Raw genomic sequence first — 15,091 nt, 5'->3', positions numbered from 1 at the left:
CTGCCCAAGAGGGGCTCTCCCTCAGCGCTGCTCCCGCGGCTCCGGGCTCGGGGAGCTGCCTGGGCTCTCCCTGCCGCCCCCCCCGCCCCCGCCCCCGCCCCCGCCCCTCAGACAGCATCCACGTGGCACGACGTCAGAGCCTTCTGTAAACACCACCAGCAGACGGTATCCGTCTGCAGGGAAAGCCACAAAGGAAGAGCGCGCGGCATCCCCGCCCGTGACCCTCACTGGCTGAAAGGGGCACCGAGCCATCCTGAAGGTCGTCAGAATAACAGTCCTAATAATCATTAGAGAAATACGTCCAGGAGTTCCCGAATCTTGCACATGTGAGAATGAGAGCAGAGCGAATGCAGGTGAGCCTCCGACAGCTATGGGACTGGTGAGAACTCCGCCCTCTTTAAGTTCAGGTCCCACGCGCCGGGGGCTGCCGATCTGTTCTCAGAAGGCTCGACGCATGGTGCAGTTTGGTCATTTGAGTATGTAGAGCTACGTTAAACCATGTTTTATCTGCTTGACATTACACACTGTAAACTCTCAGCTCTCACAACCCACTCTGCCGAGTGCCTGAGAGCTGTCTCATGAATAAAACCTAAGTTCCAAGCAAGCTTCCCTTTTGCCTGTCACACTGTACAATGCCTGGCACAGAGGAGGGAAGCAGTAAGTGTTTGTTGAATGAATCGCTGCCTCTGTAAGACACTTAAAACAAGGGTAGTTAATGATATTTTCAATTCAAAGACAAGGGAGCATATGAACAGACCAGGAGTGAGAAAACCTGAGTTCTCATCTCAGTTCTGTCCTTCGAACTCCGGCTAAGTGGTCAGGAGGAAACCACTCAAATTTCTGAGAGAGTTTTGGTTTCCCATCTGTGAAAATGCACGACTGGCTAAGGCAACCTCTGCGGGCCAACGCCTGCACAGTGACCCAACGCGAAACAGACTAGGACCTGGCCTCCTGAGTAAAGCAAGTCAGCCTCGCCACCTGCTCCTCCTCCTCCCAAAAGGAAGGGGGAGAACAAGCAGACTATTCCATCAGCTCTTGTATTTTCCCATCTGTAATCTGAGCGCTTTCTTTCTCTACCCCCCCAACACACACCCATTTGTATGTATACACACAAATGGAAAGACAGGCTGCTGCCGCCGTTATGAAAAATAAAAACCCCAAACTTTAACACACACACACAGAGCGAGGAGAACACCAACATGTAACACAGGCCTCGTCAAAAACAAACACACGTGTTTGGTTGTAATGTCAGAAAATAATCATGCTCGGTGCGTTCCTTTGCTCATCAGCCAGGCCCTAGTTTTCAGGGCCAGGGATGAGGGAAGTCACGTGACCGACTACCTGCTTGCTCCTCATCCGCGTCCACAGGGATCACTGCCTGACTGTGAGCTGGCGTCTCAGGCCCACTCCCGGCCACGTCTCCATCCTCGTGCACCATGTCTTCCATCTCGTTCAGAGCTTAAACGAAAAGAACCACAGTCAAGGCAAAACCAGGAGCGGCCTGTACACCGCAGGGCAGGCGGCTCCCCGGAGAGACGGACCGCCCAGGACGCCCGGGCCCCTTGGGCAAGGGCAGCCGCTGACTGTGCTTCACTGTCTCGGCGTCCGTCAGAAGCAGCCGATTCTACAGGAGGGGAGATCACAGGGGCGGAGCAGCACCCGGTGGAGAGAGCGGCCTTTGCAGGTGAAAGCAGGGAAGAGGCGCGGCGCACCGAAGGAGGCGCACGGCCATTCCCGAAAGTCTCCGCAGGGACAGCGGGAGGGGGCTGCTGCCAGACGCGTGATCACCCCGTGAGCCGTCAGTCCTGCCCTATCTGCCCGCCCGCCCCCACGCACCGGGCGGGCGAGATCCCACCCTGTGATCCTTTCGCCGCTTTCTAGAGACTGTGGCATCGTTTTCGGCCAATGCGCGGCAGGTCGGGTCACGAAACCCACCAGGGACATTGTCAACATCTCAGCAGCGCCCTGCGGCTGCTTTCTTTGCATCCGCGTCTTCGCTGGGCGTGTTTGCGCCTGTCAGTGAGCGGGAACGTGTCAGTTTTCGCAAATGAGCACAGGGAGCAGTTTCAGACAGACGAGCATCAGTGAGTCTATCTGCATCGTCTTAAGACGAAACAGTCCCTCTCCTAAGAGGGTCCTCAGTAAACTAGTGCCCGGCTTTGCCAGCTTTCGCAAGATCAAGGCCAAGTCTCTCAAGGCGGCCCTGAAAGCACTCAGGCCAGCACCCTCCCTCTACCTCCACCCAAGCCTGGTCCCTGGTCTCCGTCTGAGTCAGGACAGTGCCAACGCTGTGCTTTCCGTGTGCAGCGTGGTCACGCCTCCGAGGGCGGCAGAGGGCGTCGAGGCTGTGCACCAGGTATCCGCAACGCCCAGGGGAGCTCAACCCCACGGCTGTGAAATCAGGCGGTCAACCATCTGAATGAAAGGAACAAACCCACACGAAAGACAGGATCCTGATCCAGGAAGAACTCAAGACAGCGACCTAAGAAGACAGGAGAAGTTCACAGAAACCACAGAGAAATGAGGTAAAATAAGAGCACGCCAGCCAGAAGAGATAGAGACAGATGCCAATGAAAGGCACAGCGGCGAGGCCAGAGGTTTCAGGGGGACAGCAGGGGACTCCCGCTTGCCTTTGTCCCCCCACCCCGCATCCAGCCCAGCCCTCAGTATCAACAGGTCACTTAGGGCCAAAAACAGGACTGACCTGGCCAAGCACCATTACATGATGAAAGCCCATCAGCTGTCGTCTTTCATTAAATTCTCAAGAACGATTATCAACAGCAGCTGCTAGTTCACGTGTGCATGTGCTACGCCCAGCTCCATGCTAAAGGCTCTTCATTCAGCACGTTACTCGTCGACTCCTGACAGCCGTCCTAGGAAGGTACTACCACTGGCCTCGTTCTTCCAGCTGCAGACACTGAGGCTTAGCAGGGCTGGTGATTTGCTAGATTTTGAGCATTAGTCTGTTTCCGGAGTTTGCTACAGTGTACAGACAATGAGTAGATGAGCAATTCACAGTCCCTGCTCTCAAAGGGAAGGTGCAGCTTCTGGCAAAAATGTCATCCATACAGAATAAGGTCAGGATCTCCTCACTGGGGGCTAGAACAGACCACGCCAGGGGAACACGGGCAAAAAAGAAGCCGCTGATTCTCCTGCTGGACAGGGGAGGTTGCACTGGGATGGGATGGCATTTCATTGATACCAGGAAGCTCCGTGACATGTTCCAGGAGAGCAGGTAGTCAAGTTAGAAGAACACGTGTTTGTGTTTTTTCTTGTGATGAGAAATTTTAAGATCTACTCTCTCAGCAACTTTCAAACACGGTATCACTAACTTTCGTTACCACGCTGCGCACGACATTCCCGTGACTTTTATTTTGCTCTATTTTGTTTTTTGTCTTTTTAGGGCCCCACCTGTGGCGTATGTAAGTTCCCAGGCTAGGGATCGAATCAGAGCTACAGCTGCCGGCCTACCCCACAGCCACGGCAACGCAGGATCTGAGCCGAGTCTGCAACCTACAGCGCAGCTCACGGCAACGCCAATCCTTAACCCACTGAGCAAGGCCAGGGATTGAACCCGTGTCCTCATGGATGCTAGTCGGACTCGTTTCCACTGAACCACGACGGGAACTCCTGTATTTATTTTACAACTAAAAGTTGGTACCTTTTGTACACCTTACCACTTTACACAGCCACCAGTTCGGTCTCTGTCCTCCCCCCGCCTTTGAATTTCGTTCATGAGGTACTCCTATCTGATTGTTCTCACTACTGCTGATTCATAAAGTCCTCCCCTCTCCCGGCTGGACCAAGCGCCACGAGAACGGGGATGGTTAACCATCGCCACCGCTGTTTCGCAGCACCAAGGAACAGAGAGGCACTGCAGCCGCCTCTCAGGAGACATTCGAAGGAACAAACGCAGCTGAAGAAGTTAAGCTGAAAATACTTGGGGCCCTGCATCTGCGCAGGTGCTGCGGCAAAACCTAAAAAGCAACTGCTCGGCAGCGCTGGAGAGCAGCCTCCCCTCACAGACCTCAGCGTGCCTCCTTCCGCCTGGAAGCGGCAGCTGCAAGCCCTTCTCGGTCTGGGACCCGGGCTACCCTTCCCGCCCCGGCTCGTTCGCACCCAAGGACCCTGGTGCGACTCTTTGTGCTTTCTCTGCTACTTTTCCTTTCATTTGAATTCTTTCCACTCCTGGTTTTGATCAACAGTCACTGGCCTTTCTCCAGCCAGGTCCTTAATTTTTGTCTCAAAGAAGCAACCTGACAGGTGTGTCGTAAGACACACACGTTAATCTACTGCCAACCTGGAGAGTCGGGAACCTAAAGCTGGACGCCAGTTTGCACTTCCCTGCACTGCTCTCCCATTCCGCCGCCGTCTGGCACGCTCGGGCTTCCTCCTGGCCAAGCCTGGCGAAGCCTGGCAAAGCCCTCCAACTTGGCGTTTATGTCGCTCATGTCTTTGCTTCTCAGCTCATGAAGACACCACATTTGACAGATACTGAACCTCAAGTATTTGGCTTGTGCGCCCGTCTCTCATCCACTGAAGCGGAGTTTCAATGTTAGGTGATTTACATTTTATTTTTCTCTCCTGACTCAAATCCAGGGATCTGGCACGTGTTCCGGCTCCCGCTGCATCGACGGCACCATGAAGGCCCCCTCCACTCCACGGTGAGAAGCCAGTGCTCGCGGACCTGCCAGTGGCATCTGTCATCTGCCCAGTAAGTACATCAACCTCAACCACAACCGGTAGGGTTCGCGTGGTTCTGCTCTGCAAGTGCCGTAACAATTTCCTGCAGGGTCTGTGTGCTCTCAAGTCCAGACCTGGACAGTGGCACTTCGGGGACCACGAGGCAAAGGACCCTTGACTTCATCCTCCTCCTTTACCCCAGCACCTGCCAGCCCTGCACGTTTGCTTTTTTATTTTGGGAGGAAAGATTCAGCCACAACTCTGAAACGCCTAAGAATACGCGTGTGGAAATGAAAAGCATGAGGTATAACGCCAGTTACTCTGAAAAACAGAAAGATCAAGAGCCAAAAGCAAAGATGTATAATTCATCAGCACATGAAGCCTCGAGACCGAATGATCTCTCGTCGGGAGAAAATGTGCAGAGGAAAACAGGAAGAGCAAGGACTGGAGAGACCGAGGAGGCGCTGCGAGGAAAGGACACCGAGGCAGCGCGTGTCCAGGGAGACGGGAGGAAAGCGGGACGTGGTCTGAGATGCGGGAGAAGCAGATGACCTCAGGGAGACACAAGGGCACATCGGTGCCGCGTGCTGCTGCGATGTCACAGCCGACGCAAGCGGAGAGATGGCTACAAGCCTCTGCAAGGGCCGTGATGGCTTTGCCAGAAGGCGAAACGGAGGGTTCTGTGGGGAAGACGTGGGGGGAGGAAGATGACGCCTCCCGAGGACCCTGGGGCCGGGACCTGCCCGCCCCGAGGGATCCTAGAGGAAACGCAGCTCGGCAGGCGCAAGACTCGCGCCAGGAAGGGGCATCTTGTTTCTCAGGAGCAAGAGACTGGGTGAGGCCAACACCAAAAGGCGGCCAGAAGGGACGCCTCTGCCCCTTCTCAAGGGTCAAAAGGGGAAGCGGAACGTCTGTGCAGGAAGCAGCTTCACTCCGTCCTCACGCATCCGCGCGGGAGGGGCTCGGCCAGTTTCCGAGAGCTGGGGGACAGTTACCTAAGAGAAACCCCCCAGGGCCTGAGCAGCGCGTGGACTTAATTTTCTGGGTGCCCATGAAGACCTGACGCTGAAAGGCACGAGGGAGGGTCCGTCCAGCGTCTAGCACGGGGCCGCTATCCCTCTTCCCAGTTCGTGCGGCATCCAAAAGCGACCTACACATTCAGGTTCAACGGGGCTCTCAGAGACTCACGGAGAGGCGCTCCTCCGCCCTCACCCTCGACGCCACAGTTCCGACAAGCCAGGCCTCTGAGGCTCACCGCCCCCTGCCTTCCCTGGCGGCCAGGGGTCCCTGCCGCCCGCCCCGTCCCAGGAGATTCTGCGGAAAGAGGCGTCACAAAGACAAGCCAGCGATGGCAGATTCCATCCACCCGCTCGGCTGCCCTGTCAGCGAGGCCCCCCGGGTGTAAGGGACAAACTGAGGCGGGGGAGAAAGAGTACACGAGAGCCACAGAAACACGCCCCGGAGGAAAAATCATTTCTGTGTGGAGCTCACAAAAGATCTGGGTTACCGTCGGCTGCAAACTGCTGCTCTCCCGGCTGCAGGTCGTGCCGGAAGTCGTTGTCCTCGTCCGAGTCGTCCGGGTGATGGGCATTGTTGTCGTGGAGGTTGGCGTTGTTCTGGGCGTTGTTCTCGTTGTCGTTGTTGGAGTTCTGGTTGCTGACAAGGGCCGAGGAAACCCCGATTCCTGTGCCTGCGCTCAGCCCCACCCGAGCACAGCCCTAAAGCAACACAAAACCACACGCTTACTGAGACCCTAGCGAGAACGCTCCATTTTTACTATTTCTTCACCTTTACGTAGAATATTTACATAGCACTTTATGAAATATTTTCACGTGTGTGTGTATATATATAAAACCTCGTTTAAGGCCCACAACACTTCCAGCAAGATAAAACACTATTCTTTTTTTTGTCGTTTTAGGGCCGTCCCTGTGGCATGTGGGGGTTCCCAGGCTAGGGGCTGAATCAGAGCGGCAGCTGCCGACCTGCATCACAGCCACAGCCACAGCCACGCCAGATCCGAGCTGCATCTGTGACCTACACCACAGCTCAGGGCAACGCCAGATCCTTAACTCGCGGAGCGAGGACCTGTGTCCTCGTGGATGCTCGTCGGGTTCACCACTGCTGAGCCGCAGCGGGAGCTCCCACTACGTTCTCATTCTTCGCTTACAGACAGGTGTAAGGGGAAGGGGGCTGCCCAACAGTCCTGACCAGGAAGTGGTCCAGCTGGCACCTGAAACCCAATAACCTGCCTTCAAACCCCCGGGCCCCCGCTCTATCCCACTTCCGCACCGGTGGGACCATGACATTGAGAACTGAACGCGAGGGAACACGGGAAGTTGCAACGTCAACTTCTACTGGAGTAGGTACAGAGCTTTGTTAAGTTGTTTTCAAATAACAGTTTGGGAGTGCCCATCGCGGCTCAGTGGAAATGAATCTGACTAGTATCCACGAGGACGTGGGTTGGATCCCTGGCCTCGCTCAGGGGGTTAAAGATCCGGTGCTGCCAGGAGCTGGGGTGTAGCTTGCAGATGTGGCTCAGATCGGGCGTGGCTGTGGCTGTGGCACAGGCTGGTGGCTACAGCTCCAACTCGACCCCTAGCCTGGGAACCTCCATGTGCCATGGGTGCGGCCCTGAAAAGATGAAAAAAAGAAAACATAAAATAGCAATTCTGGGCAACTTCAGAATTCCCCGGACAAGCAAGTCTATAGAACAGTTAGCAGCAAAGTAAAACATGTTCAAAGGAAATTCCTAACCCTTACTTCTATTTTGGGTTGCCAGTTAGTGATTTAATCTTCCAACTAATTACTCTGAGTAATAATTTTTGCTTTAGCTCAAATTTCCCCCTTTGCTCTTACCTTCAGTTTGTAAAACCCGCAGAGACAGCTTTCCACTCACTTTTCCCTTTCCCTTCTCTGGAAACCCATCCATACACATAATAAAAATAAGAGGCTGTATATTATGATAATCTTTATACCTTCACTGAGCCTGGCAGTAAAAAGTCAAATTATAACACTGTAAAGGCATACTATTAGGAAAAAAAAATTATGTAGGTTGTTTTGTTTCCTTCCTCCGGCACTATAACAAACAAACAAACAAAACAAAACCTCCCTCAAATGTGACTTACTTTGGGTGGTTCTCGAAACATCTGGTCCAGGGAAATAAACTCCAGGCTGGGCAGCAACTCAATAAACTGGCCAAAGGAGTCCAGCTTCAAAGCGTGGCAGCGCACCAAGTTGATATCCACCAGTCGAGTCCACCTTGAGTGGTCTGTGGGCGGAATGCTAAGGTCAGAGGGCACGGGACCGAATGCCCCCGAGACTCGCTCCATCACTCGCGAGTTCAGCTCAGGCCACAAGACGGTGAAATTCCTTTGCTCCGACTCCATGGCCTCTGACACTCGATGACGCTGTCAACGATGATGCCTCCTTACCTGATTTCACCTTGAGACTAACTGTGAGGTTTGGAGGTCACCACCCTGAAACTAAGTCAGTCTTTACCGAGACGAGATCCACATAAAACCCGCGTGCCTGTGTAACAGCAGGACACCAGTTACAGCAACGGTGGTGCGGCCCTTGAAGAAAACATGATGTAACTATTTTTTTTTTTTTGAGGGCTGCACCTGCGGCATTCGGAGGTTCCCAGGCTCGGGGGTGAATCTGGGCCGTAGCCGCCGGCCTACCCCACAGCCACAACACCACCAGATCTGAGCCGCGTCTGCGACCTACGCCACAACTCACGGCAACGCCGGATCCTTAACCCAGTGAGCAAGGCCAGGGATCGAAGCCGTGTCCTCATGGATGCTAGCCGGGTGTGTTAACCGCCAAGATAGGAACTCCCTACGCAGCTATTAAAAAGAACTGAATATACTTGTTAATAGGGAAAGCCCTCCAAAATATTCTTAGTGCAAAATACAAGCTACAGGACAGTGGATACGTAGTAAGGTCCTCTCACACACACAAACCATTTTTAAAATGCTACACAGGTATAGGCTCCAGTGTGCACACCAACAACCTGTCCAGAAGAACGTAAGAAACCACTGACGGTGGTTACCTTTGAGGAGAGGAGACTCTCCGTTTTTGTACCTTTCTGTATTGTTTGATGTTGTTTATCAAGTGCATGTACTACTTTTAGTTTTAAGTGTTAACAGGAGTTCTGAGCGATAGGATTATAGGCCATTTGTTTTGTTTGGTTTTCTTCTTTCTACTCTTCTGTATTTAAGAAAACAAACAAATCAAAAACCCAATAAACATTGTTTTTTACAAGTGATCTGCGCTTGCTATGACCTCGAGTTTGTATTTCCCACTAACTTCCTGGTGTCGCTGGGCCGGGGCAGAATTTCTCTTTTCATGGGTGAGGCATGGCCATGCTCTGGAGTGAGCACAACACAGCCCCCCACCCGACAGGTCCGGGGACGGCTTCGGCGAGGAGCTGCCGTCTCCCCATGCAGAGGCTCAGACGGCAGCGGAGGCCGGCCTGCAGGTGTCAGTGAGGGGGCTTGATGTGGCATAAGGATGTCACAACCAAAGTTCTCTAGCTCTGAACTTAAGATTTGTGGACTTAGGGAGTTCCCGTCGTGGCGCAGTGGTTAACAAATCCGACTAGGAACCATGAGGTTGCAGGTTCGGTCCCTGCCCTTGCTCAGTGGGTTAACGATCCGGCGTTGCCGTGAGCTGTGGTGTAGGTTGCAGACGCGGCTCGGATCCCGCGTTGCTGTGGCTCTGGCGTAGGCCGGTGGCTACAGCTCCGATTCGACCCCTAGCCTGGGAACCTCCATATGCCGAGGGAGCGGCCCAAGAAATAGCAAAAAAAAAAAAAAAAGATTTGTGGACCTAGGTATTTAAGAGGGGCCTTAAGAGAAATAAACAGCATTCCCCTCAGGGGAAGACGAACTCCCTTCCTGAGGAAAAGTACGAGGTACAAAGTCACACTTCCGCACACAGGAGATGAGGCAGGGAGGGGGCTCTGGAACAGCCTGGGGTTTTAAGGAAACAGAAAGTTTCACCACAAGTCCATGTTTAATGTCACCTAATTAAAGCTATTTTTTTTTTTTAAAATACACACCCGCTGTGTTCAAATGATAGGCCATTTGAAGGCAGTCCAGAGAGAACAATCATCATAGCCCCCGCAGCAGCTCCTGACTGCGATTCGAGGCGCCTGGTCCAGAGGAAGGCTCGGTGCAGCTCAAGCCATAAGCTAGACGGGCCGGCGTCTGGGCCAAGAACGCGGGGCGTTCAAGGACACACTGCCAGTACTTCCCACTCAACTGTCGAAGGGTCCCAGAACGTCAACACACAAGCTACATCAGAGACCTGCATTTTACATTAGGAATGCAACGCGAGCCACACGCGGGCCCCACACACACACTATCTCGACCCCAACCAAAGAGCGCCACGTGCAAGCGTACGGTACCTGAGAGCCAGTTGTAGGGGTTGTGCAGATGCGGGCAATTGTAAATGGCTAGATACTTGATACAGGAAAACACTTCATTGACTGCCTTCATCCCTATGTCAGTGATGATGCCAGGGTTTTCCACCACATCAGCCAAGCCATACTTCACCAGATCTGCATTTGCCATTCTGCCTAGAAAGAGACATTGATTAAAAGCGGGGGGAAACAGACTCTTGGGTATCACGGAGGGTCGCCACTTCTTTATCTTCACCCCCAGGAAGACCGCCCTGTGATCCTCTCAGGTCATCCGTCCATCGTCAGGCTCCGGTTCAGGTATAATCCCAGGCTAGGCGTTTTGTACCAACAGTGCATTTCTTGAGCAAAATAAGAATTTCTATTAAAAATCAAGCGACAGCTAGTAGGAAAAATTATTTTCCACTGTTTAGAAAAGGAAAAAAGAGTGCAAGTCTTAAAGCGAAACTGAGGGATAGACTGCACTGGTTCATATTTATGGTGACGTTTTAGTCACAGCTTTTTAAAAAAAAAAAAACTCTTAAAGATGGAACTCTCACCGTACAAGGAACATGTTTCTGGAGTCAGTGTGGCCTTATGTAGAGAAGAGTACACTTTAGGAATTCAGATTTTTTTTTTTACTTTTTGCTTTTTAGGGCCACACCTGTGGCATGTGGAAGTTTCCAGGCCAAGGGTCGAATTGTAGCTACAGCTGCCGGCCTCCACCAGGGTCACAGCAACGAGGGATCTGAGCCACGTCTGTGACCGACACCACAGCTCACGACAACGCTGGATCCTCAACCCATCGAGCGAAGCCAGGGATTGAACCCGCATCCTTGTCAACACTAGCTGGGTTCGCAACCCACTGAGCCACAACGGGAGCTCCCCGATTCATTTTTAGAACCTGGGTATTGGTTAGTAAATATACCCCTAACCTCAGGAAGCGGACTTCCACTCGGACTCAGCCGCGCGCTCTGCCCTTCTTGGGCTTTCGTGCGCACTGTCTGGTCACAGACGGGGGGGTGGGGTCCTTAGGAAAAGACCGGACCCCTCGCTTCCTATCAGTACTCCCGCCAGCTGCCTGTCCTTGACGCCGCAGGGCAGTCCACCTGATTGGGGGCAATTTGAAGGAAAAGGGGACTCTGCCCAGTCTTAGGTTTCCAATGCCGAGCACGGTGCTGGGAAACAGGAACCCAATCAACTCCTCCCACAGTCACTGCGACCGACTGACACGAAACACAAAGAAAACCCCTCTGCTCTGGCGAAGCTGCCCTGCCCATCACGGGCGTTTATGCCTTCAGCTCGGAGCCGCCTCTCACAAGCCATCGACGCCCAGATCTTCCAGGTTCACCTGCATCGAGCTCACGGTCTTTCTCCTCGAGTCCTCGTGTGGTTGTGCCTTTCCTGGCATTTCTTGGAGACTTCACCCTAACCCAGTCTTCATTCCTTAGCAGTTTTCTCTGGCCTCCTGGTAAAAACTTCTTTCTCGCCCTCTGGACTCAGAAGTTGCCTTCTGCCTTATGATCAGGTAGCTCCCGAACTGACCCCAAGTGCTGTCGGCACGAGTGCTCCAGCCAAGGCGACACATCCACGCCCGACGTTCCTCCTCTGAGGCCACCGTCCTCTTCCTGCTCTCAGGGTCTCCCGACGGCCCCACCTCCTCAAAACGCCAGCGACATCACCCAGCACTCAGGTTGTCTTTCTTCGTTAGCCCACGGGTCAGCGAAAAGTAAAAGCTACGGACGCTTCCTGAGTGTCAGAGATTTAATAATAAAAGCCCGTGTTTTCTCATTATTTAAATGGAGACAGGGCTGTTGCCATTTGCTTCCTGGGTGGCGTGAATCCAAGACAGGACCTGCCCAAGGTCCCACGGTTCATGAAATTCCAGCTCCCTCCCTCTCTCCAAAGCTGCAGCACTACACTGGTCTACCATTACCTCTGCATTTTAATGAGCCAGACGCCCGACAGCCTTGATGTGAAGCTCTGAGATCATAAATCTGTGTCATGTAACTCACGCTTCTCTGTGACCATTCAGCCTTGAGTTACTTTTCTCATATTCCTAATACACCGCGGCAACTTGTCAGCACATCCATGTCCCCAACCTGGGACTGTGCGGGGATGAAAGCGGTATTTCTATTTCTATTTTGCCAGACTCTTGGTAACAAAAAACGGGTGCAAGTTTTACTCAGAGCCGCCCCAACGTCCTGGAGATGCTTCAAAACCCAAATTCCTACGAAGGAAGAGATTTCGGGAACGAGTGTAAGCACTGCCCCCTCGCTGCTCTCTACATGGTCCGCTAGGGGCACCTGGCACCTGTTCCGACACAGCAGATCCCAGACCGTCTTTGAGTCCCTGAGCAGAGTACGTGTACGGGAGAAAGGGGTGACTGCAGGGCAGAGACTATTCAACATGAAGGGGACCGGGAAGCAGCTGGTGGACAACGCCAGATAACGCTCATCAAGATGCAAAGAGCTTTCCGCCTCAAAGTGTGCGCGCGGGGGAAAGCAACGCTGCAGGGAAATCACTGGTTGTGCAGATACGTCGCCAAGACTGTCTTTCAGTGGCCTTCCACCTGACCATCTTGAGGATACAAAATTTGCCGAATTTGAGCTTTTGGCAAGAACAAAACACAGGGCTATGGAAAAAACGACTGCCAGGCGAGTAATTTTAAGTGACGACATAGCTCCTGTTGAGACCAGAGAATGTCAGCAACATCATTCAAAACCAGAAAAGCCTCGTATCACACACACTGCTTGTATATGAAGCTGCTATACTGATTTCGCATTTTAAGCTACATTCGTAAAAAGCTGACTTTTTTCAAAGCCATAGAGGTCAGAATTGATTCCTGTGTTTACACGGCTAGGAGATAATTCTTTGATTTTTTTTGTTTAACCCTTGACTTACATTAATGGAACTGCAAGAAAGTAAAAACAAAACAAAATCAGGCAACTATTCTTGCGACATGGGCCAGCAAGGAAAAGGACCCACAGCAGTCACGCTGTTTGCCCCGGACTGTCTACGGAAGCCTTCTTAGGTTCTTCTACGATGCAAACTGCACTCAAGAGGACACGCTACGTGGTGTGGCAGTGAGAGTTTAAGAAAGACGTGTTACAAGCTACATGGGCAAGAAACTAGTTCTTGCAAAAATGAAACCATGCTGACGGTGTCCGTGTGCCCGCCTGTCTGACTAGTGCCAGGTGATGAACCGACACGCACTCACACCCAAAGCCATGACTCCCCAACTGTAAACGCATTTCAGAAAATGCCGGGAGCAGGCCCTCCAACAGCAGCCATCATTACATGAACACTGACCATTACCTGCTCACACTCTCGGGGGGGTCCAGAACCCCCAGCGGCTTACATGGACATGAAGAGCCTGGGCAGGGGACGGGACCGCATCTGAGGGGACCACCAAAAGCTTCAAGAGGAGTTCCCGTCGTGGCGCAGTGGTTAACGAAGCCGACTAGGAACCACGAGGCTGGGGGTGCCGTCCCTGGCCTCGCTCAGTGGGTTAAGGATCCGGCGTGGCCGTGAGCTGTGGTGGAGGTCGTAGACACGGCTCGGGTGGCTCTGGGGTAGGCCGGCGGCGACATCTCCGATTCGACCCCTAGCCTGGGAACCTCCATGTGCCTTGGGAGCGGCCCTAGAAAAAGCAAAAAGACAAAAAAAAAAAAAAAGCTTCAAGAAGGAACTTCAACGAATGGAACCAAGGATGACAGTCTGTGAAAACAATGAAGCAGAACAAGAAAGAAGCTTGGGCAGCAAAGTGGACACAATATCAAATGTAGGTTAGGATGTGTTTTTGGGTAGACTGTTAATCACTACATTTTCTACAATATGCTAAAATCAGAAGCGACATAGAAAAAAAAAATCACTTTCGCCTGGAGTTTAAATTTTTCAAGAAGTGAGAGAACCTTAGACTTTAAGTTGTAGTACATTCCAGAAAACAATGGCACACCCCAATGTAGGCTTCGGTTTGTCAGGTAAGTTCCCTGCAATAGTTTCAGGGAATTAAATGGGCCCCTTCTTACTCTGCAGCAAGAACTCATCCACATATCCCAGATGAAGGGTTTCAAACTGGGGGAACTCCAACTCTGCCATCTTCAGGGCCGAAAAGACGCCGTCTTTGGTCAGCGAAGGCTGGATCCGGACTTCATGCAACCTGCGAACAAAGAGATACAGAGCAGCCTCAGAGGAAAGGCCCGAGAACCCAAGGTTCTCCACGCATCAGGCTCTGACGGAGGCCCACCCTACTGCGGTGTCAAAGGCGAGCAACTCCCTCCACCACAAACCAGAGGTTTCCCAGGAGTGTCGTGTAAGGTCTGGGCACCTCTTCCTCGCACACCGAAGTGACAGTAGGTGACAAGGAATCACCAGGAATGATTCTTATCTCTTCCCGGTACTTCCTGAAGCCTGATTAAGTTGAGCTGAGAATCTGCACCTGGTATTTTGGTATTTCTTTAATACCTCTTTTTAGGCTAGCTATGACGTCTCATTTTAGCAAAAAGTATAATTCTATAGTAGGTAACAGTATCTCCTTACTTAGATACAGTTTGTTTTATTTATAGTCTTAATATTCTATTGACAGAAAGTAAAGAGTTCTGTTTTTTAATAACTAAAAAACTGGAAGTTCCCACTGTGGCTCAACAAGTTAGGAATCCAACTAGTATCCATGAGGATGAGGGTCTGATCCCTGGCCCCGCTCAGTGGGTTAAGGATCTGGCGTTGCTGAGGCTGTGGTGTAGGGAGGCAGCTACAGCTCTGATTGGACCCCTAGGCTGTGAACTTCCAAACACCACAGGTATGGCCCTAAACACCAAATGAAAAAGAAAAAAAAGGTTGGAGGGAGGTCCCTCGGTGGTGCAGTGGATCAAGAGGATCTGGTGTCACAGCTGCGCTTGGACTCAATTCCTGGCCCAAGAGTTTCCTTATGCAATAGGAGCGGCCACAAAAAAAAATGTTAATTCAATTAAATATTGTAAAAGTAAATGCAGAGGCAGACTTTTG

At 52.2% G+C, this 15,091-nt stretch overlaps 1 protein-coding gene across 3 annotated transcripts in view; it reads right to left on the bottom strand.

Annotated features, from left to right (window-relative positions):
* The window catches only part of FBXO38 (F-box protein 38), a 56,595-nt gene that overhangs the window by 20,195 nt on the left and 21,309 nt on the right, over nt 1-15,091 (bottom strand). For all 3 annotated transcript variants that reach the window (XM_047778982.1, XM_047778983.1, XM_047778984.1), the window contains 5 exons: nt 14,116-14,246; nt 10,094-10,264; nt 7,809-7,951; nt 6,191-6,401; nt 1,342-1,458 (listed from right to left, as the gene is read on the bottom strand). In XM_047778982.1, the coding sequence (XP_047634938.1) occupies nt 1,342-1,458; nt 6,191-6,401; nt 7,809-7,951; nt 10,094-10,264; nt 14,116-14,246 (773 nt within the window). The remainder of the gene's footprint in view (nt 1-1,341; nt 1,459-6,190; nt 6,402-7,808; nt 7,952-10,093; nt 10,265-14,115; nt 14,247-15,091) is intronic.

Source organism: Phacochoerus africanus, chromosome 4 (genome assembly GCF_016906955.1).
Source record: "Phacochoerus africanus isolate WHEZ1 chromosome 4, ROS_Pafr_v1, whole genome shotgun sequence".
Taxonomy (NCBI): Eukaryota; Metazoa; Chordata; class Mammalia; order Artiodactyla; family Suidae; genus Phacochoerus; species Phacochoerus africanus.
The sequence above is the reverse complement of the archived record's forward strand: the minus strand, read 5'-3'. Positions and strand labels throughout refer to the sequence as shown.